At 40.1% G+C, this 24371-nt stretch overlaps 1 protein-coding gene across 1 annotated transcript; it reads left to right on the forward strand.

The window, feature by feature from the left end:
* Positions 1-324: 324 nt before the first annotated feature.
* On the forward strand, positions 325-24355 carry retreg1 (reticulophagy regulator 1). The gene is made up of 9 exons (XM_071492434.1): positions 325-1214; positions 2005-2111; positions 4003-4033; positions 15843-15960; positions 16769-16853; positions 17205-17327; positions 18245-18315; positions 19438-19561; positions 20062-24355. The coding sequence occupies exons 1-9, from the start codon at positions 1018-1020 to the stop codon at positions 20583-20585; spliced, it is 1380 nt and encodes a 459-aa protein (XP_071348535.1). The 5' UTR covers positions 325-1017; the 3' UTR covers positions 20586-24355.
* The last annotated feature ends 16 nt before the right edge of the window (positions 24356-24371 follow it).

Here is a 24371-nt window from a genome sequence, read left to right on the forward strand (position 1 = left end):
ACAAAATTCCCACCAGCCTAATTAGTCACTGCCAAACATTAAGGACCAAAAGCTATGACTATAGTCATGAAAAAAATGTGACCTAATAGATAATTATATACATATAGTTGCTTGCAACACACATTTTGCATAGATTCCTTACAAAATCACACATTTACAGTCTTTACCTTGATAAATTTCTTTACATTGAACTTTTATTGATGGTTTCCAAACTCTATGGCTTGTGTCCCCTTAAAATGAAGCAATGTTATGTTTGTCCCCCTTTCACAAGTTAAAAATATCCATTAGTTGGACCAGTGTAATCAGATAAAGTTCCCTCCACTAATTTTATGCTTCAGTGCTGGCAACAGTCAGGACCGGAGGCGCTATGTTTCCAGGTTGTCCGTCTGTCCATCCTATTCTCATGAATGCGATATCTCAGTAAGGCCTTAGGGGAATTTCTTCAAATTTGGCACAAACATTCACTTGGACTCATGTGTGATTATTAGGGTTTGGTGGCTAAAGGTCAAAGGTCAAGGCCAGCGTTACCACACAAAACACTTTTTACCCATAACTCAAGACTTCGCACAGCAATAATCACAAAATGTCCCACAAACGGTTAATATTTTATCTGATTCTGGATAAACAGGGATGTAATGAGTCTAGGGTTCAACTCTGAGGCAGTGATTCCAGCTGAAACTGGAATAGTTTTGTTAGAGGCCTAAAAAGTAAAACTATCTAATATGACACTTTACATTTTGAATACTTTACTTTTGTACTTTAACTTTAAAAATAGTAGCCTATTGTGGGTTGCATTATTTTCAAACCTCACATTGTTTACACTGTAGTTCTAAGTCAGCAAACCTGAAATGTTCCAACTGCAGACACAGAGTAGTCTAACAAATCACAGTGCTTGTGGTGACTTTTATTTTGAAACTCCACCGCCGGATATGACATCGTGAACTCTTCGGCTAACTTGACACCGATCCCTGCCGGAGGAGCGGAGCGGTAGAGCGGAGGGGCCCCAGTCGGTTTCCAATGCTGGTGAGCCGGGAAGCAGGAGCCGCGGGCGGCGGGGAGGCGGCAGCCGGGCCGCCGGGGCCGCCGAGCCAGGTACACGGCGAGGAGGAGACGCCTCCCGGCCGCGCAGGGTGTCGTCTCTCCGGCCTGGTCAACTGGAAGCGGAGACCGTGCAGGACCTCAGCCCTGTTTGCTGCAGCCAACACGGTGTTCTGGTAGGCACCATGACGCAGGGATATCTGACAGACTCCCATAACACAGAGCCCCTGTTAATTAAAGGGGAAATAATTAGGATTTTCATTTGAACCCAAACCTCAGTTAAAAAAAAAAATCAATAACCTAATGTTGCTCTGACTTCACATGAGTTTATAATGATTTTACCCTCTAAATCATTAGGCTGCTTCTTTATTATCACTGATACAGACTATAAGATTATTGAGGTCTTTGTTTTTTTATTATTCAGCTTTATTACTGAGTGTTTGGTTTTTGGTATTTTTTGGTATATGTTTTTTTGCAGAGAACAGTTGGAGCCAATATTTCTGTTCTTGAAAAATAAGGCATTTTGTAATAGTTTACATCGATCCTGTTTGTCTCATATTTTCTAATAATACCTAGAGTTTCTTATGCACAATAGCACTAATATCCACATATACATACTCTCCCAATATACACAAACACAAACAATAAAATCAGGTATTTTCTTTGTTCATTTTCATTTATTCAGTTGATGGTTAAGTTATATTTTCTCGGTGTTATGGATGTTTAATGTGAGGATATTGTTACCAGTTTAGCAGAGCATCCCCTAAGAAATGTTTACCAACTAAAACAAACAGCAGTTTCAAATAGCACCTCAAATGCTAACAGAAATCCAAATGACACTCATTTGGATTTATTTTTGGTCATGTAAAAATGTAAAAATCTGAAATCTAGTGGAGCAGAGGTATAAAGTAAATACTTAAAGTAAAAACATCAGTGTTAACCTTTTTTTTTTTTCTTTCGCTCTAGGTTTGTGGCCTTCACCTCTTTCCGAGCTTACAGCCTTTTGGCCGTCTTATTGGCTGCGCTGGTCGTCACGGTGACTGTTAGAGACGTTGCTCGGTCCAGATACACAGGTAACTCCTTTTATATCCACTCACAGTATAACAACGTTAGAGAAAACGACCCCACAGATCGTCTGTGAAAGCATCTTTTTTACAACCCGTAATTATTTTAATTTGTTGGATGACCTCTAGCTGCCATGGTTACTATGACAGGAGCAGAGGATCAGGGGATGTAGTCAGTGTTAGTGAATGGACGGGTCAACAAAACACTGCCAGCCTTAACCATGTGCATATTATTGTTACCTTGACGACAAAGATCTGGTACACTCCAGTGTTTTGTATCTGAGGGTTGGGACAAACGACCAATACGGCCATTAAGGATGGACGACATGTTGCAATGTTATCAATTTCTGTCACTGTAATCAAATCAAATCAATAGGACAACAATAGAAATTTCTGCTAATGATGAACTTTCCTAATAAAAGAAACTCTGAATTGCAGCTGAATTACAGTGATTAGTTGATTGATTGATTTGTTGATAGACAGGAAAAGAATCAGAAAAACTCGACATTGTGATGCATTGTTGATATTTTGATGTATTGCCTTTGTGCTTCTACTCTTTGAGACGTACCTTCTCAAACTGTTAATGTTAATTTCAGATGTTTCCCTGACCACCACACCTGTCAAAATGTTGTCTTTGATGAGAGCGATTAATTGATTAATGGAGAAAAGTTATGAAAATAATGTCTCATGGCTCAGCGTTGGCAGCAGTTGAAGTTTTTATTGAAGCTGCTGGATGTGAGTCCAGCTCTGATTTCCAGATGATTTCACCCTGATGGTGACTCGTTAGCCTGATGAGTAAGGACGGACGAGTCGGCTTACAGCACGGCAGCATGACGGTTACTCATTACCATTGCTTACTCTTGTGCTTTTGTTTAGACACATTTATTCTTAATGTCAATGATTTAAAAAAAAAAAGCATGTTCAAAATATGGACCCAGTTTATCACTGTAATTTTCTTTTATCCAGAAAATGCATTTTAAAGTTTGACTCACCACCTTTTCAGAGGGATCTCTGTGGCATGTCCCTTGTACTCTTTGCCAAGCCAGCGAATGTGTTTTTCTTTCTACTTCCACTTTGGCATGTTCTTCCTCTTCCTCTGGACTGCCCGAACACATATAATGCCGCATCCAGATGTTTCCAGTCGTTGCAGTGAAGCTGAACAGCAGGAAATGCATCAAACATTAACAATAAGGAGTCACATTTTTTGTGTCAGTGTCTCAAAATTACAGAGCGAGGTGGCACAGAGGCGGCACAGAGGGCGACTGGTGCGCCCTCAGAAATGAGCAGATCAGATACAGCAGCTCAGCAGCCACAGTTTGCATCCAGCCGTAATCTTCATTCCCCCATCGTGTCCTTTAAGGCTGATATCTCTGGTTAACAATCTCACCCACTGATGCCCTCCTGTCCAATAAGACAACAGTGTGCTTCTAACTTTGTGCTTGTCCTCTTCCTGTTCCAACATGACAATACCCTCGAACACAAAATTGCAACCACCCTGTTTATAAAGACTATATACATACTTAATGGTTTATAACACTAACATGTGGTTAAAAGAAGATACAGCCTTTATTAATATCCTATGAAGACATGTTTGATATTATCACAACAGATTTTTTATATATACATCATATGTTTACACAGCAGCCACTGCTCATGGCGGAGGAGGAGTCATAGTTGTTGACATGGTCATTAGTAAACACTAGTATCTGCTAATAGTCTGTTAGAAACCTGTTTAAATGATTGTACATTGCTTATAAATGCTACTGAAGGAGGGTGACAGTAAAATGTTTCTAATATTTTTCAGTCTTATTAGCCAAATGTTTAATCTCATTATTATGGCACTTCTCACTGATGAGACCTACTCATTACTGATGAATAATAGATTTCTTCTCTTCCACAGGAACTCACTTATGGCGCAGCATGACTGCAAGGTAGGACACTGAATGTGTGTTGATGCCTGTGTTTGGTGGTGGTCAGGCCTGAAGCTCAGCTTAGTCTTTAAAGAGCTTGAGGTTTGAAAGGGTTAGTTTAGTATTAGAATTAGAGAAGTAAAGACGAAGGAAAAAAAATCCAGGGTCCTAGATTATTACATTATCCCGGCTGCGAGGCTTTGAGGCTCATCCCTGTATACATGACAAACACTAGTACCCTGATTACTGCATGCTGTTTGTGCAGCTGCCTCTAATGTCTGCAAACACAAATCAGCAGCTTTGAATGGTTAATCTGAGAGTCCTGCATTTATAGCATCTTGTAATATCACATTTATTATTGTATACCTAGTAATGTTTCTTTAGTATTCGCCACCATGACCTGACTTGCGCCACTGTGAAAAGAAAGCGTCGCCCTGTAACCTCTTTACTACGGACTTGAATGGGTCAGCATTTGCTCTCTGCCATCGAAATGACCAAATATGTAACCGTTTCATACGGCGGCCCTCAGAGCTCAACACAGTGCAACTGAAGAAAACACACGCAAACAGACAAAAGACAAACTAATTCAGGAAACATCTTCATCAATTTGACAACAGGTGATGTAAATACTCACAACACAACCAAATACAAGACAAAATCGTGTTCATTGCCCCAAAAAGTGAGACGCTTTCTGTTACATCACTTGGATGAAGCTGCACCTCGGCAGTCGGCAGCGTTCAGAAAGCTGGATAAGATCTACACAGTAAGTGACCTGAAGCTAAAGAAACTTGTGATTTTACAGTCCGCTCTTTAAATCACTTCACCTTCACATTCTGGGTCACCGTGGGAAGAATTCAGCAGCTATGATGCAGTGTTTACTTCCTCATTTTAACAATCAGACTTTCTGAATGTTGCAACACCTGCTTGTTGTATTTTGGAGCTGTTTGCAGAAAAAAAGATGGAGATTTACAGTGAAGAACTCTCTGTTCTGCTTCGCTACTCTGTCAGCGAGTAAAGCTGCTGCTCTGTGACCCTGTGACGGTTAAAATGAACACTGAGATTATTTTGCCTTCAGATCAACTCCAGCTTTGGGAAAATAAAACTCTACTCTACTGCTTATTTCTTTCTTAAATTTGAATCACTCCTTTCTGATGTACTGTAAAGTTTCCATTGCAAAAAATGTGGTTTCCTGGAAACTGAATGCAGAGATGTGCTGAACATACAGGACGACGTCCTCTGTGAGAGCGCAGGGTCTGATCCTGAGTCTGGACCGCAGCCCTGCAGCGCTGATCGGTCACACATGACTGTCTAATCTAATCCCACTGCTAATGTCTCCTCTCTGAGACTGAACCACAGCACCTCTCAGAAACTGAAACCCACAGTTTCAACAGACAAATCAGATGCTCGTCGTGTGACACGCAAGTGTTAGCGTTAGCTTTGAAATGATTAGTGGATCGATAGAAAACGAATACGGCCATTGATCACACAGAATAAGCAGTTGGTACACATCAGTTTGAGCTGTACGTGGAAATTAATTATCACATTCAGCAGTAATTAAAGAAGTCAGTCGTTGTTGCCCTAGTTTATGCATCTGTGCATGAGCCACCCTGAGGTAACCCCCTCTAACTCCCAGCTTGTGCCTCTTTATGAAGAACTGATGCTGTGTTCAGAGCATGGTCAACATGTTGATGGCAGTGTAATGAAGAGGTTACATTAATGATTTAATTAACTCTGATTTAATGTCAGGCATGCACGCTGCTGCTGCTGCTTGAAGTGGTTTTCAGTCAGGTTGTTCCAGGTTCTAATCTGCTGCAGACATGAACCAAATCTATGTCATGCAGACCCACATGGACTCGTGGATGTCTGTTATAGGCCACATGCTGTAATTTATCGATGGGCAAAATTTATTCCTCACCTCCCCCTGTATTGTTAACCCCATCCCAATGGGGTTCAAGGTAATCTCTGGTGGCACTATTGCCTTTCACTGATATGTAGTCAAGATGCAGGATGGAAATGTTTGAACACCAGGCAACTGTCTGGGCCCCCCAAGGCCCCCCTGCATTTTGCAGTGACTATAAACTCCATTAAGATAGCATTAAGGCACTATACAGTGCACTGCTGCTGCCCCAAACCTCCCTAGGTGGGGCCCTGTCGCTAGCATCTAATGATGTGACATGTGAGGCGTTCAGGGAACATGGATAAATCGTATTGTGTAACATCCTGCATTTGAAGTGTTCAAGAAACATTGGTAAATTGCACAGTCTAATATAGCCTGCCTGTGAGGCGTTTAGGGGACATGTAGTCTGTATGTGAGATACAGGGCCTTGGTCAGATTCAAACTGCGGCTGTTGTGGTTTATGTGGTTTGCATCTTAACTTCAAGCCCAATCTCCTAAATTCTTCAAAATTCTTTATCTGTATTCTTGTTCTTTTGTTTTTCTTGCACTGCGGAAACAGATTAATGACTGATTTCAGTCCTAATTTGCATATCTACTACGTCCGTCGTCACCCTCTGTAGTTCTTTCTTTCTCTGTGTCTGTCACATTTGGCCAGCAGGGTGGGCCTGTGTTATCCTCACCTGCTGTTGTCTGTCAGAGGTGTCTTGTGGGTAATCGTACATCAGGCTCAGAGCAAGTCTCAAGCAAAGGCTTGTGGGAGATTAGCTGCTGACCCAAAATGCGAGCAGCTGTTTGGACCAACCGTGTCTCTCCCTGTTGTCACTGTGTTTATGTGGTGAATGAAGTCTGCGACATGGCATTGAAGTATTACATTCTGTTTGGATGACCTGCTGGATTCGGGGGGTGTTTTTCTGTTTTCCTTACACTGTTAAATAAAACCTCATGTTTGAACTCAAAAGTGCTTCATGGCCTTAAAGTTTTGGGTTAGATAAAAATTATTTTTTTTCTTTGCCTATCTTTGTTATCTTGATTAAAATTCACCCGTCTTAGTTTGGTCATTAGACTTGTTATTTTATTCACTCAGGTCCTGATTTAAAATGAGGAAGTTACAGCTGTGGCTGTATTTATTTCAGTCAAGTTAATGAGGAAAATTTTGTTAATTCCACTAAATTCCACTAAGTTCCCATCAACTGCGTCATTATAAACACATATGGAGCACGATCATCATCTCTAATGGTGGATATATGAAAAATATATTTGTCATGTGAGTTAATGTGGATTGACATTATGTGACTGTGTGTGTGTTTTGTGTTTTTGTGACACTGGATTCGTGGAAAGACGCTGCACTGCTGTTTGTTCCCACAACAAACACAAGTGTCTCAAGAGTTGTGAAACCTGAGCACTGTGTGTGTGTGTGTGTGTGTGTGTGTGTGTGTGTGTGTGTGTGTGTGTGTGTGTGTGTGTGTGTGTGTGTGTGTGTGACTCAGCTGTTTCTCCACAGCCGGAACTGATTCAGAGGTGTGACACAAAGCGGTTGAGCCAATCAGATCACTTGACACAAAGAGTGTGTGTTTCAGAGGGAGCCCTCTGATTGGGCCTGAGGACGACTGGTGGAAAACAACACAACAAACCAGCCACGAGTGTTTCATCACAGTCAAATGATGTGAATGAAGTCATATACCGTATAAACAAGAGTCACTGTGTATTTGTAAAGCCTTCAATACTCAATATAAGTCACAATGTGGACATCACTCACAAAGTTTGTGTTTGCTTGTGTGAGTGTAAATTAAAATGTAGTTGACCAAATGGTACATTTTTGACAAAATATGTATTAAAAAGGTTGTTACAGAAAGTCTAACATTTTTAACAGTTTCAAATTAAATTTAAAGTCATTGTCATAAATACTGTAAAACACAGCCTACACTGTGATAATGGTTCAGTCACGATTAAGTAAAAGATACAGTCTTAACACCTATGGGCTGAATACACTTACTGTTAGTTAGTTAGTTTAGATAATGTAGATGTCTGTCCAGAGTCAGCAACTGTCAGTTCTTTCTTTGCTCAGGTCATTTGTTTTTATCTCTTTACCTCCACTGGTTGATAGTGAGTGAGCTGCTGCTCTGTGTGTAGAAGAGGATGCTGAAATTTACTTAATTGTAACAAAATAAAAAATTGGATTTACAGGAGTAAAACCTCCAGGAGGTGTAAAAACAATGGACAATTTAAAGTGAGAATTTGCCATTTTATAAGGTTAACTGTGCCGTTTATTTGCTATTTTCCAGTTATATTTAGAAGCTCCTCCAAACTTTTAGCGACTTTTAGGCAACATATGTTATATTCCTGAACCACAACAGAGTAAAGCATCCACGATTCCTCAAAGAGAAATTGATAAAAACTATTTTATCTAACTGATATGTTCACTGTGTTTCTCTTTGGCCAACAGGGAGGCTGCACTCCCTGCTGAACCCCTGTTCCCACGATAATGTTCATATTCTGTTAAGCGGCTTTGTGGTCCATCTATAAACACTTTTTTAAGATTTTATTTTATTTAATTTTTTTATCAGCTCTAAAATTCACACGCAGAACCGTGTAGTAACTGATTCTTCATTGAACTTGAGCTGTATCATCCTCATATAATGTACTGTGCACTGGCAACTGCTGATTCAAGAAGTGACAGCAGCTCGTTGGCTGGTTGTGGTACTCCCCATTTCTAGATCAGTTTACCCATCTTCTTCTTTTTTACCGCAACATCTTCACTGTCCTGTGTACTGAACATTATTTACCAGGAAACTAACTATGAGCCATCTGTGCACCAACTGAAAGCTACAACTTGTGCAACTTCCAAGAAAGTATTTGTGTACTAACATTCACCTGATATACCGTCACCATGACGTGATCATGTGAACACTGTAAAACCCCCTTCTTCACAAATGTTTTTTGTTTGTAATTTTTATCCTGCTTCCATATGAATCAAAATGTTTCAAATATTTTATAAAATCAAGTTTCACTTTTCTTGATTCTAGTGCAGATAGCCTGAATTTTAGGGAAAAATTTTTACCTTTTGTTTTTTTAAAGTGTGTAGTACTCCAACAAATAAGGTATGAAGTCAAATGTATTTAGCTTAACTTACGTTAATTTGGGAAGTAAACTAAATAAGTAAATTGCCACATTCATATTTATATTGACACAATTATTAATAAATACTACGTGATATGTTATTCCCTTTGTTTGCTCATCTGCTTATTTGCTTTCTGTCTGAGAGTTAGGTGAGAAGATTGATACCACTTTGCTGTCTGTTCCCTAAATTTAATGCTATTGCTAATCGGCCCGACCAAGAAATAGTTTGATACATCATCCCCTGTGGAAATGGTGAATTATCATTTTTAGACTTGGGTTTTTGTAGAAATTAAAGCAGCTATTTGTAAGTTTTCGCTATCACTACACAGCCAACATTAGCAGTAACAGCTATTTACATCTACAAGAGACATTGTGAGTTCAGCATCAAACTTCATTCCTTTACCCACCAAGAACTGTCTCCAACATTGGAAAGCAACACTTATGTTTTACTTCTATTTCAGTCACCTCTTTTCTTCTAATGAAGTTAGCATACCAACCAGGCAGCCAACTATTAGTATGGTGTTTATACTTCTGCTTTTAACTTCTGCTTTTATTTGATGTATTTTGATTTTAATTATTTCATTTGATTTTGTTTTATTAATTGCAAAGCACTTTGTAACTAGTGTCTCTGAAAAGTGCCTCATAAATAAGCTTGCTTGCTCGCTAGCCATGGCCTGGTTGGACTGTCTCGTCGTTTTCCGATACCGAGTCACTGTAGTGTCCAGTCTGCCCAGAGGATGTATTATAACCTCTTGTCTTGTAAACACAACAGTGGCTGAACCTCTTGTCAAGACTGGTAAGTAAACAGCTGTTCATCCTGATGTTGGCTATGTAGCAATAACAAGACTTACAAATAGATCCTTAAAGAAATTAGTTACTACGTGAGCTTTAGAGGTGCTGGTTTGTGGATTCTGCTACTTTTGAAAAGAGTTTGAAAAGAGCCAGACTAGCTGTTGTCATGCTGTGCTATGTTTCGCAGTGGCTGGCAGGATATTTTCACACTCCATTTCCAAAAATGTCAAACTTTTCCTTCGAGTCAACAACAATTTTTAAAAATATTGTCATCAACATACAAATAATGTTGCGTCAGACTGTGAAACATACATGTCCCCTCTCATCTGTCCGTCTATGCCACGTCACTGACACAAGAAGAGGCGTGTTTGAGAGATTGATGGTGTTGGGGTTGGTGGAGGGTGTTGCTGTTTCTACCCCCCTTAACCCCATCCCTCTGTCCTCCTGATGGCTGCCGGTTGGAATGTAGTGTGACCAGGTTATTTTTAGATGAGGCTGCTTGAAATAGTCCAACCGGGGCTTCAATGAGGATAAACACAAGCTGCTTTCGCGCCGTGTGGCACGTAAAACACTGAGTTTGGTTCGACCCTGGGTTTGCGCCTGCATTTTTCCTCGTTGGGAAAGACAAGTTGTAGCCATTTCTCGCGCTCTGCCTCAAAAGTATCATCTTGACTATCCAGTGTTTGGCTGTCTTCAACAGTGTCGTTGAATCTTCTGAAGGTACCTGAAGCTCTTGAGATGTCTCCTGAAGATCGTGGGGCAGGACTGAGGTACGACTGGAGTTGTGTGTTCTTGGGAAGAAACTTGAGAAGGCTTAGAGAAAATGGCTTCTTCAGTTTGTTTCTTCAAAGGGTCAGCTCGCCCAAATCATGTCGAAACATATTTTCTCCCTTTATGGCAGGTGGTATTTATCCAGGTAAATAGTTTTAGTTTTATTCATCCAGGTTTTGAGACATTAGTCTATTGAGATTCCTTCCACCTCAAAACAGTGGAGGTGATTGAAAATTAATTTGCTGTGCTAAAAGAATAGAACATTTTGAAGCAGTAAGAAGCAACATGTTGTTCCAGAAACAACATCCCAACTTTTAACCAAAGAAATAAAGAAAAAAAGTAGTGCTAAGTGAGAGAAGCATTGTTTTTTTTTTTGTTTGTTTTGTTTTGCTGAATTGGATCTTTGATGCTTTTGACACTGCGTATGAAGCTGTCATACAGGTAACTCCTGTCTTGTTCTTGTTTTTGTTTTCTAACCTTAGATCATGATATGGGAAGTTTTTTCATACCAAAAACAGCCAAGTTTTTGGCACATTTAACTCTCAATTTTAGTCTAAATAGATCAACAACATGAGTGACACGGCACAGATCTACTGGCAGTACACATCATTGCGTCATAGCTCCCCATCCGTCTTATATTACTTGTAGCTTTTGGCTTTGTGTCACATGCAGACTGGCCTTTTGCATTAACTGTAAATTCGATCAGCTGGGATCTGCTGTCTCAATCTTGCGCGTTAACGTCAGCCTACTGTATATGTGGCTGTACACAGATCATAAACAGGTATTAGTTGCATCAGAGTCAGGCTTCTTGTGGTATCAACCCACACAGACAGGTGGATAAACATATTTTCACCCTCCTCCCCCAATCACAAGTGAAGAGCTGGGAGGTTTTTGCCACCATTCCTCGCATTGTTTGTATGTCACTCTATTTTTAAAGTGCCATCACCAGGCTTGTTAGAGGCTCAGACATGCCGCTCCCTGTGTTGTTTCAGAGATTATTCATTGGGTAAAAAGTTATATCTGCCCGACAGCTGCTCACGTGGTGGTGACGCCCTCCTTCGAAGCCTGCAGTCATCTGACGTCGCTGTTGTCAAGTTCCCTGCTGAAATTATTCTGTCTGAGTGATGACTGGTCTTCATGCTGTGGATTGATTGACACACCAGTGGATGGAGGTGGTCTGTAATAATCTGGAGGAATTAAATGTGATATAGTTGCTTCTCAGTACCCAGTGTGTTTGTGGCGCTCATGCAGAATGTGACAGGAGGTCAGAAAAATGTTGGGATTTGCAAACTCAGTGTGTTGAGATGACAGTTGTGCAAAAGCTTCTTGTAACTAAACACTAGAGAGGTGTACTTAAAAAAAAATCTCCACTGGCTGAGACAGATAGGAATATAAATCCACTCTATACATAGTCTGAACTTGAGAAAATGTTAAAATTAGTATTAAAAAAAATATCCAACTGTCATGATATAATGAAAAATAGCATCACTAGCCTTATCTGGGGCTTTCTCTGAAAGTCTGATTTACCATACCATTTTCTATTTCTATTGATTATCTGGCTGGCGTCCATTAAAACTGTACCAAATTTCTGGTATCCAGTTTCATTACTATTTTGAATCAGTGCACAGATATTCAGCATAGAGTAATTCACATTATTTTACCAGATATTCATCCCAGTTTAAACTAACCATGGGATGAACTGATGGCAAGCAAACTAAAACGGATGACATTTTGGGTCATCTTGTAGGTTGTACAGTTGCTGCTGTTGGCTGTGGGTAATGTAGTTTAAGGCAAAAGGAATGATGGAAGCTTTACTGCTGCCTGTTTCTCATTCAGCAAACCATGGTTATATAAAATTAGATGGCCCGTGTCTGGCCCATATACTTCCACTTTTGGGTAGAGTCCAGCTGTTATCATCTGGTGTTGGCTTACAGCCGGAAGATTTTCTGTGTGCCAGAATTGGTGCAGATGTGGAAGTAGCATCTGACCATCATGCTGTGTCATCATGCTGGGCCAGACTTGTATACTTGTGTCTTATGCTGTGGGAGTCGGATATCAGTTCTAGATATGATGTCACACCCAAGTTGACTGCGTTCCCATACAGCAAGTCAGAAGCTTATTATTGTTATTGCTTGCTTGTTGTTGTTATTGTTAGCAATACCAGTTGATAAGAATGCATTAGGCAGTATTTTGTGCATACAAACACTGTAACAATATGTCCACAGGTAGAAGATCAGCAGTACTGTCTGTACACTAGATTTAATGAGATACACATCAGACAGAAGTGCTATTCAGCAGAATTTCTGATATCCCAGTTCACATGGAATGCACCATTATACAAGCATGCATAATGGCTGCCACAGAATCATGTTGAGGGTCCTCCAAGAAAACCGTTTGTCTCCACATTGGTGGGGAAGAAACAGCAGCTAATGCTAGATCTGCCAAGGGAATCTCCCAGTAACAAACTCTAACAATCTACTCCTCTTCACTCCAGATGATCTGTGATGTGGTGAAACTTTACTATTACTTTATTCAAATAGATTTGCACCTCTTTCCAGGGACACCTATGTCTTTCGTGGAATAGACATGGTTATCCTGCCCTCCCTTTCTGCTATTATTACTTCACAGTATCACTGTCACATGTGCGACCCATCATGTTTCCCTAGAAACCAGCCTCCTACGGGCGCATGTGCCTGGAAGTCGAGAGGGGAGCCATGGGTTGACCTTTCGCCATAAGGGTTATGTGATACAAGGCTGGGTGTTTGGGTTGGGTGGGAGGGGTGGTGGGTGTATATGAGATACTGTAGCTTCTGGTAGCCTCTCATGTCTAGATACATTATGAGGGGAAGGGGGATTTGGATGGGGTTCAAGCGAGGAAAAGGGGAAAAGGGTTCAGAAGGAAGGATGAAAGCTCAACAGGCAAAGTGACTTTGGGTGGTTTACTTTGTCTCCTTTAGCAAACACTATGGTTGAGCTGTATTTGTGGATTGAAGCTGATAGCCAGTGTTTAGAGTAGGGTTGGGTTATTGTTTGAATCAGATTCAAATTCTGCTTCTTCTGCTTTATGTTACACTGGGGCAGCAGCAACAAATCAAACACCACCCAGCCTTTCAGATCGACGACATGCTGCCTTAAATGTTTGCTCAGATTTGATGTGCTACCTAACATTCAGCTAATTACCTTCACACATACTTTGACCATTTACCATGGCTAACTGTTTTATGGAGTTAATTGTAGTGTACGTGCTAGCTCATATCTCAACAAATGGACACACTGTTGCTTTTATGTATGACAGTCATGTAGACAGGTCCTGGCAGACAGCTATGTAGGTCCTTGCAAATATGTAGGAACCGAAAAGCACAGCTGAAATTCTCTTTTTCACAGTTACCTGGTTCTTGGCATTTTGGAACTGGTTCTAATTTGGAACCAAGTTGCGGTTGCCAACCCAAGCTTTGAGTCTAAATGCAGTTTTTAGTCATTTTGATCCCGTCCAACCTGTCCATCACGAGTCTGACAATAGGAGGTCGAAGTTTAATCATTGTAGCGCTCTGTGAAATGGAACAGAAATTTATTTGACAAAACTGCCATTTGACTCTGCTTTTCCTACACTATTGTCGTCCTATCAGAGATTGATGACACTGACAGGTTAATCATCCTGTGATTTACATCAAGTGATTTGTTTTATCTGAACTTTTATGTTGTTGCATTTGGTGCCTGGGAGTGGAACAGCTCTGGGAGGAAAACTGACCAGGAGAAAGGAGCTGCCAACAAATCCTAATTTGCACCACCTAAAATGCCAAAACCTTTCCTTAAGAGAAATAAATGTGGAATATGTTGTGTGATCGGTTCCCAATTCAAGGTACTTTTACACATGGATACAAAAACCTCCATATGCAGAGATCCTGATAGGGTAGCTTCTGGGGTATAATCAGTATAGAAAAATATTTGACAAGCTACAATATGTGAATAACCCTTAAAGACCATGATCATATAGTTTCCAATTAGCAGGGGAACCTCACTGCTGTGTTAAATGGCAAGATCCTGCCTGACTGTTGTAGTAACGAGATCTCCATGGTGATTTCACACCAGCTGTTTCCAGGACAGCTGCTTTCACAAGACATGTAGTTTCCATCCTCTGTTGGTCTTATTTTTGGAACATTGTCATTTAATCTGATGAGCCCTGTTGAGGCAGTTACCTAGTCCACTCTGATGGTTTGAATAATTATGCGTGAACAACAGTGGACATTTGATTTAGTCTGCCATCGGTATGCTTCAAAAACAATATATTTTTCTTGAATGATAACAAATGAATATTTATTTAATCTTTGTTGCTGTCCAGTAAAGTATTAGCCACTCATTTATCACACGCCATTTCAGCTTTGACGAAACCCACTGGGATTCCAGCTAGTTAAGCTAGTGGAACAGAGAATAGCTAAGAGAGAAAGCAGGACTTTTACTGCCTCACACCCTCATCTATTTATCGCACATTACCAACACATGAGCCACGTGTGTGCCTTTTATAGCTGGTTTATGCAAAGTGTCCACAAGGGCTGATAGTAGAGCTTAAACGGGAAATGAATTTTAGGAACCCCCCCCCAAGCTGGAGGGGAAAGTTTCATACCTCACCAGGTGGCCCAGAATTCCTAGCAGTACCACAGCATGGAAAACACTTTCACATCCCCGTTCCCATCTGCCAACTGTCTGTTAAGTCATCTTTCAAGTTTTATTGTAGGCTTCTTAATTTAGACAATGACATTTGCACTGGACTGGCCTTTTTTTCTTGGACTAAATCTTATCAATGACCTCCGTCCAAGTAGAATTCTAAGCCTCCAAATAAACCTCTACAGTCCCTTTCTTAGTAAAGTCAACTGATGTTATTATTTTTAATTCAGAGTCACTGCATATTGTATCTGTCAAGTCACTGTTGCCACAGGAAGTGCCAACAGCTTTAGGTCAGATGATCTCAGAGTGCTGTAGGAGACTACGAAGAGAAACCAAAGCATGGATGAATTTAATGCAGGTATAAATGACAAAATAATCTGGTGTCCTCACTGGTCGAACAAAGACAGACTAGCGTCACTTTGTTTCAAGTTTAGAAAGCTTTATCATTAAACAAAACCAATGTGTGTCAGACGCTTTGCATGGGCAACCATCCACCTGTCCCCCATCATTTTAGAGACTTTCATTGTCAGCATACACTGGTGATCTACCTTAAAGATGATCAACATGGCCTCTGTTTTCATTTCCCTGTAGCTGGGAGATCATTGACTCAGGCCAAGAAAGCCAGTCTGGGACTGGACCCCAGCTCACCGACTCCCTCAAGCTTTTCCTCCAGGAGACATCGGCTTTCAAACAGCAGAATCCAGGAAAGGTGAGGCAGAGATGGCTGACGAACCCAGAATAACCTCAACTGTTCACTGAGATACAATAAAGAGGAGAAGCATGTGGTTGTCAGGATTTCTGGAGGTATTTTGCCCGTTCAGATACAAACTGAATTCATCACTCTCTGGGGCTTTGAATGATGGAGCAGGTTCAAGAAAACTGACACAAACTAGACCCCTATTTGGTAAGATCTTGTCCCTGGGTCCCTGTCTGGTTTTTGCTTTTATATGTTTTATTAGAGAAAGTGTTTGACACCCATGACCAAAATATTCATACATTCTGTCATTGTGTTACTTCGATTGAATTATAGTGAAAATATAAATTAATCCCCTTTTTGTTGGGGACCTCCAGGAACCCCCTCAAGGACCCCTGGGGGTCCCTGGACCCCACTTTTAGAACCATTCGTCTAAAGAAGCCTGGTTGTGAAACTGCTTTAAGAAATGCTGCTTTAATCCATGCAGACAGATGCAAGAAGATGCTTATAATGCTTACAACTCTCATGTCTGTATGGAACTGATGGTAATTATCTTAGCTTAGCATAAAAAGGAATTAGGGGGAAATAGCTGTATCCTGGTGCTGTATCTCACTTGTTTACTCTGTACACAAACAGAGACGTTGAAATGACAGTTTGTGTTTTTTAGAGGGAGTTCATCAAGAAAACAGTGTGTTTTCCAAGATGTTGAACTTTTCCTAAGAAAGTAGATGACACTTACTCGCTGTAACTGGGAGCAGAAATGACTACATGAGTATACATTTTTACTGTCATTCTCCTTGTTCTCGGTTTCTTTCTCTTCTAGTTTTGCCTGCTGGTTTGCAGCTTGTGCACCTTCTTTGCTGTCTTAGGACGCTACATTCCAGGGATTGTTATCTCATATATTCTAGGTGAGTAAAGTTTTGGATACAACAAGGTTACCTGAAGTTACCTGAAGAACCTTGTACCCGTATTAACTGCGCCTAGCTTCACGGAGTCCTGATACTTTAATGAGAGATGCCATTATGTGCATCAGCTGAACACTGATGAGATATATCAAAGCAATAAACTGATGAGGATTATGAAGACAGATTTAAAAGGTGCATTATGATGTTTATCAAACACTCTATCCCAACAAGGTCAGCAAACTTGTTTTTTGCAAATAAAGTTCAAATGACTTTGTATTGTGTTTTAAAGGACCATAGGTACAATTACTCTTCTGCAAACATATACTGAACTCCTCTCTTGACATCTCTCTGCAGTGCTGGGCGTCTTCCTGTGGCCTCTGATTTCATCTCATGAGGTTGGTTTGTGGCTGGAGCCAGTTCTGCAGAAGCTGGACTTTGGCATTGGGGAGTTCCTTCAGAAAATCAAAGAAAACCATGGTAAATATTACATAGGACACATATTAAACATATATCAACATTATTGCAAAGGGGCTCATTGTTTCTGCTATGACCTTCTTTAAAAGATGTGAGTGAGACAGCATGGTTGGAACTATGACCCATTTTTCCACTGTTTTTTTTTTTTTTGGATGAAGTTTGAGTGTTCCCAGGTGGTGCCCTTGACTTTTGATGACCACTCTTGGTGGCTAACGCTCAGGCTAATGACCCAGTTTGTCCTCAGTTTACTCCAAATGAAGAAAAGAACTTAGATAGATAGATAGATAGATAGATGACTTTATTCATCCACGAAGGGAAATTAGTTTGTTGCAGCAGTCCGGTGTATTAGAATACAAAATATACAATAGAATAAAATACAGAGGTAGACAGAAAGAAATAAAAATACAGAATGGCAGATATAAATAATAATATACTATGTATATGCATATGTAAATGGAAAGTGCAAAAAGATGGATACAAATATTGTATGAATATGATATATAATATCAATACGGTTAGTATTTGGAGTGGAGTGTTGTGATGAACTTGCAAGAAAGATGGGAAAGAGCTTTTAATTATTCATTATCGTGAAATATCAGATGTAGGAATGTGCACAGAATATACTGTAGATATACAGTGTACACATGCCTACATTTTTACTGTATAATAAACACCCGCTCACTGATCAATACATTCACAAAAACCCAACCCGTCAGGGGGTAGATGTTAATAGGACAGGGAAAAGGCTTGTAAATAAAAGTTTCTTGTGCATCTGACAGAAGCCAAAGTGCAAATATGTACGCATAAATATTTTGTTTTAATTCTGCCCCATCAAACCCACAGCTTCTGCTTTACTTTGTGTACTCAGTGTTGGACTTGAAAAGTAAAAATCAGTCTCTTCCATGTTTTCCTCCTTTCAGAGAAGAGAATCATGCGGGCTCAGACGGAGAAGGAGGGCATCGAGTCCGACCTCTCCTCCATGTTTCCCAAGGTTGGCTGATCATCTCATCTCTATCTAATTACTTCTCTGTTGAGTGACTGGGTCCAGTTAAAGCTTGAAATTTACTTCACATGATCCACATCGGCATCAAGACCTGTGCCAAACTGAATAAAAGGCTTTTTAAATGTTGCTCTTCAGGCCAAACGCCTGGTTACACATAATATTTGTCCTTCCCTCAAAAGTCTCATCCTGATCCTTTATTTAATCTTTCATAAATAAAGTGAATGAAATGCAGGGAGATGAGTCATTGTACTAGAAGAAATATAAAAATAGCGACTAGATTTGGAATTAACCAGTCTAGGACATGATGACTTGAAATGTCTGCTTACTTGAAATCGTTCTTTAGTTACAGCCACACCCCTCGGTCTTCATCAGTGAATGTGGACCTTGTGCTAAGCATTTAGGTGTCGACTTGCATGCGTTAACATGGTAAAATCCTGGAACAATAAAAAGAATAAGACCAGCGACATGTAGGCTCTGCATTGAGACACACCTTGAAAAGAAAGACAATGTTCAAATATTGTGTAGTTTTATTGGTCAGCATTCACAGAGATGCAAGAGAGCTATTTTACTATGATGCATCAACCTAGAGTTTGCATGACTCAATGTACTGATCTGCTCACTGGTTAAATTCAGTCTCAGACGGTGACATGGCTGCTCTCTGTGCCTTGTTCTGTATCCTGTGGTCTTCAAGTATAATGCGCTCAGCAGACTTCACATGTCAGATTGATTATATTTTATCTCCATCTCCAGAAATGATCAGCAATGTGGCAATGAGATGATATTTCCGAGCGACAATTCCTGTTGATTGATGTATTAATTGTCGTAATTGAAGCCCCTTTCTCTTCCTCATTGGAATTTTTCATGAGCACATTAACACAGTAATGTAAAATGGGTGGTGCACGTGCTTTTATTGCTATTTTTAATTTATCCTTTAGTTGCTCAGCTTTGCCAGCTAGCTAACTTGCACACCAGAAGACACTGTAGAACTGTTTTGGGGCCCTACCCCACTCTGGTTTGAGTCAACCAGTTAGATCATTTCTGCCACCAGAGCAGCTCTGTCTTGGGTTTGCACTCCGAAATCTAACATCTCTGTGTGTTTCCTGCCAACAGCTCGACTCCACAGTGTGTAAGGAAATGTCTGTATCGGACACAGAGGTGTCTGATGTGACGTGGACGGACAACGGTACTTTCAACCTATCAGAAGGACACACACCTCAGACTGAGAACTCAGAGGGTACGTTTATCAGCACTGCACTGCACAGATGCCTTCTGAGTGATTGAATAAAAATAACATGCTCACAGTAGCAATGCTAGCATCCTGATGTTTTGCATGTATCATGCTCAGCATGTTCACTATCTTATTTTAGTATGTTAGCATGCTAATTCTTGCTTATTGGCGCAAAACATGAAGTACAGTTGGGGCTGATGGTAAACTCATTAGGTTTGCAGGGATTTTATCAAAAACAAACATTGTGGATGAACATACATTCATCCTCCTGTGACTATGAATATCTCCAAATTTTGTTCATTGAGTAAACTTTGAGATATTTCACAAAATAATTGAAAAATGTCACCTGCTGGTGGTGCTAGAGGAAAGGATGATCAAAATCATTAGGATTCATCATGTGGAGATTCCAGGATCAGGACTTTAGGGAAATCTTCTTGCATTCTGTGAACAGTTTGTGCTTGTTTCCTGTTAATGTCTCGGTGACTCTTTTTACCTCAACCTCACAGATCTCGACAGAGAAGAAGCATTCACTGGTGGCCTCCCAGAATTCCCTTCACTTGACAACGGCGCAACGACAAATGGTGACGATGATGATGACCTCAGCCTCGGGTTTCCCTCACCTCAACTTCAGCCCCAACAGCCAATCAAATCCAAACATACACCTCCTCCTCACGAAGAACAATCCACCGACAAAGCCCTCGAATTGGTCAACCAGATGGCGGGAGACTTCATCGCCGCCGCGGTCACAGCTGCCATCCAGGAGAGAATAGAAGCAGCAGTGGGCTTTACGGCGCCAAGAAATGACCCGGAGCGGTCAAGACTCCCAGAATCCACCAGGCTGCTGGAACTGGCTGAAGAGTCGGACAGCGAGGTGGAGGACTTTGAGCTGCTGGACCAGTCGGAGCTGGAACAACTGGAGGGGGAGCTGGGGCTGGGAGAGGAGAAGGCCCAGACCAAAGAGGAGGCACAGGCCAAGAGTGACAAGTCAGCCTCACCTGGATTCTTCACCAAACTCCTCAGACGCCACTGATTGATGAAAAGTTTGGTCGACAGGGGAGAAGACAGGGTCACAGAGGACATGTGGAGGTGATGGGGGTGTTCTGGCCTCAGAGCACTGTTGGGAGTTGTGAGAAAAACAACATTTCCGTTTATCTTTTTCCTGTAGCTCTAACATCAACATTTCAAAACAGATCAGTCTGTGAAATATGGAGGAGGAAGTGATGCCGAGTGATGCCGCAATCAGACTACACAATATGTAAGCCTGACATGGGAACGAAAATGAGTACTGGGTGCCATGTGTTGCTTGTTTTATCCTGTGTAGCATCGGGAGCGCCTTGTTACATCCTGACAAAAAGAACGCCTAACTCACCACTGTCAGGAAAGCAAACAAGGTCAGTTAAGAGTTAAATCCTGGCAATGTGTTTGTAAATGTCTGTAAACTTGCACAAGTTTGACTTGGTGTGAGAGGCAGGAAACACAAGTGAAAATAATTCACTGGAAATGTGGAGGGTGCGTTTGTTTTTTGTTTGTTTTTTTTTTAAATATTTATTTAGTTCCATGTTGGTCCTGCAGTTTTTACCCATAATGCTCATTGGCCAGTTCAGAGTATATCTGACTAGGCTACTGCTCACATGGAGAGTCTTATACTCTCCATTCTAGAACCAAAAACCATCTCAGTGTAGTTTTACATCTCCTCTCTCATCTCCTCTCTCAGGCTTCTCTCTGGAGCTCTAGTAACAACAATCAGAAGAGAGGCTCTGAGGCTGGCTGTTTTCTGAGTGATCTGATAAAAAATATAGCAGATTTCAGGTAAACACTCAGAGAAACCAAATCATGCAAGGTTGGATGGTGGATCCAGGTGGGCGGGGCTTGGAGCATAGCTGAGATCGGTGACTGCTTTGCTGTGACATCACAAAGTTCCAGAAGTCCTGACGGCTGGTTTTAAGGCTCAGTGTCTGAATACAGGCTGTGTGCATTTCTCTGTGAACTGAGGCTATAATACTTTCAAGGTGTTAATATAGAACCTAGACCTGCTTTATAATCACAAACACATGGACATCTACCCTTATACTATATGGGACCTTTAACAAGTTTGGTTGGTTCTGGTCTAGAGTGGATTTAGAAATAATTGCAGGTAAAGGGTCAGTTCCACAGAAAATAGTTTTCCATAAGATTTCTTATTTCTTTGTTGCATAAAGCCATGAAGGATGAAAAATGGTCACCTATTATTTACTTCATAAGAGATGAGAACGCCGCAGTTGTTAAGTCCCTTGGTCAAGTTATGAGAAGAATTCATCATTCTAAGACCTTTACAAAACAAAAATCTTGTGTAGTCTGATCCCGGCATTAAAGGTTGTTGACTGGTTGAGGACTAAGATTCTGCTCTTGGTTGTAATCAATTGTTGTGGTCACATTTGTCTTTTTGAACCATATTTGATTGGTGAGGTAAGTTTAGCATTTATAAGCAGCATATAGAAACTTAATAAATGGTTTATAACACTATAACTCTCGCTGTAAGAAAATAAGGGCATTTTAACTGTTTATTTATGTATTTGTCAACAACTATAACTACTCTGAAGCACCTGTTATATAAACAGTAAATGAGTGATGAATAACAGTACAACACAGCCTGTTTGTTAAGTGCTTATATACACATAAACACATCACTCTCACAGGGTTTAAAACTCACACAGACACGTGGAGCTTGAAGATTCACTCTTGACCCTGGAAATAGTGCTTTGATCAAAATTTCTTAACTCAAGGTCTCCTTGCTTAACTTCTGTCAGAGCTTTCAGCCACATCTCGAGGCCTTGTAGCAGATAAGAGTTTGCTCAGTAGCCATGGAGAGTGAAGAAGATGTATTTAAAAATAAATGCTTCACTAATACACTGTATGTAATTGATACCATATATAATCATTGACTATAATAAATAATATTTTATAAAATTACAACTGTGTTACTTGAATTAATCATTTGTTACCTGTTTATACACATAAAATGTCCTTATACCAACTTACAATTTAATTATAGTTTGAAATAAAACATTTACATGTTGCTTATAAATGGTTAACAGGGGGTTAAAATAATATGATATCAATAGATATGTTCTGAAACTCCATCTGGAGTGAAGGTAAAGTATTCAAAGCTGAAATTGACAAGCTCTAAGTGAGACAGAAAAAACATACATTTCACAGAATCATTTAATTTTTGCTGTAATCCTCACAACTCACCTAACATTTACTCCGAGGCTGAAATGATTGATCCAACTACATTATTCCACAACATCGACCTGAATGACAATCAGTAGGCAATTAAATCATCTTTAATGCTTAAAACACTACTACTGGTTGGATAGTTGATGATGAAAATTATAAAGTAGGAAACGTTTATTTTTGTATTATTTCCTTTTTCAATTTTATATGTAATTTTTTTTTCATGAAACACTTTTTATATAGTTGAGGGGTGTTAATTCCAACATGCAGCAGGTCAAAATATTATGCGTGGAAATCTCAGTTTGAGACTTAAATATATTTGAACATAAACATTTTACTTGCAGTGCTTCCAGCCCCTGAATTTCATATTTCATTGTAGATGGTTGAGTCATTAGTGGGCATAGAGAAAAATTACTCTGCATTCACATCATCCTCTAACAAGTCAAAATTGCAAACCAAATTGTGATGATCAACTTGTGACGTATATCTGCCTTAACGAACAGACCTGTGGAATAAGAACAAGGGTCCCTGTTCCTATCATGGCTAAAGCACTGATCATGAATTGCAACATCCCCAGTTGGCTGAGGACCTTTGATGCAGAGACCTGAAAACAATCCAAACTACAAACGGACCTCAGACATTCAGACTCTATCCAAGTTAGGCCTGATGCTAAATGCGCTTTACAGTTCACACTCCCTCTGCCTTTAGAAATGATGCAGCTTGTGATCAAAGCTGATAGATATTCCGCTTAAATCCATTTGGTTATTAGACAAGACCTGCAGCAACAGAACAGGATTCTGTCCGATCCAATTACATCGAGTGCAATAGTGACCTGGCCTGACTTGAGTCCTTGTTAAGTCTCAGCTACTAGGAACCAAGTGAACCCATGAATACCTCTGCTCCTCATGTCATCATAAGGATCATCCAGAATTAAACTCAAAACAAAGGAGAATGTATTTTTATAGCACTGAAAGTAACATGTTGTGAGATGGCATTTTTCCATTTGCACCTTAATCATTATTAAAAGATGCACCTACATAGCTGTGTCAACCATCACTTGTGGATTCACTGAAGGAAGAAGCAGAATGATTGAAGAGTTTCCTTAACATGCCTTGGACATTGAAAGACATTGTTTTCATAATAATAGAGACAAACAGCAATGTTTAATGTACCCTCTTTAATTAATCATGTAATGCCTTGTACTAGCATAAGTGTAAAGATGACAATAGAAGTACTTGTTTATCAGTGCCTGAGAGGACTTTGTAGTGGCTGTAGTTTTTTTTTTTTTTTTAGCTCACATGGAATAACTGCATAAGACAAAGACAACTTCTGAATAACAGCTGAGGCAGGTTGAGGCTTCACTAAAAAAAGATCTTTTTAAAAATTTATTAAACTGATAAAATGGTTCATTTTTTCATTGACCCTCCAGTTGTATCAAGGTGGCATCCATGCAGTTGCCTAAAAGTGAGAAAACCTTTAAACGTGTTCAAGTTCAGAAAGTTGTTGGTGGGTCAGAACCAAAATGCATTAACAAAATGTACTTTTATGTAATTAAACTCTAGAGCATCAATAAAATGTTGTAACACAGTCTGTAGTTGTGTTT

This window comes from Trachinotus anak, unplaced genomic scaffold (genome assembly GCF_046630095.1).
Source record: "Trachinotus anak isolate AG129_WGS33_773 ecotype Australia unplaced genomic scaffold, CSIRO_AGI_Tana_v1 ptg000012l, whole genome shotgun sequence".
Taxonomy (NCBI): domain Eukaryota; kingdom Metazoa; phylum Chordata; class Actinopteri; order Carangiformes; family Carangidae; genus Trachinotus; species Trachinotus anak.

Excerpts from the sequence above, each read along its gene's own strand:
- retreg1 (XM_071492434.1), top strand. The coding sequence starts at position 1,018 with ATGCTGGTGAGCCGGGAAGCAGGAGCCGCGGGCGGCGGGGAGGCGGCA. Across the intron at positions 4,034-15,842 it reads TGGCGCAGCATGACTGCAAG|CTGGGAGATCATTGACTCAG; the intron begins GTAGGACACTGA and ends ATTTCCCTGTAG. Across the intron at positions 18,316-19,437 it reads TCTCCTCCATGTTTCCCAAG|CTCGACTCCACAGTGTGTAA; the intron begins GTTGGCTGATCA and ends TCCTGCCAACAG.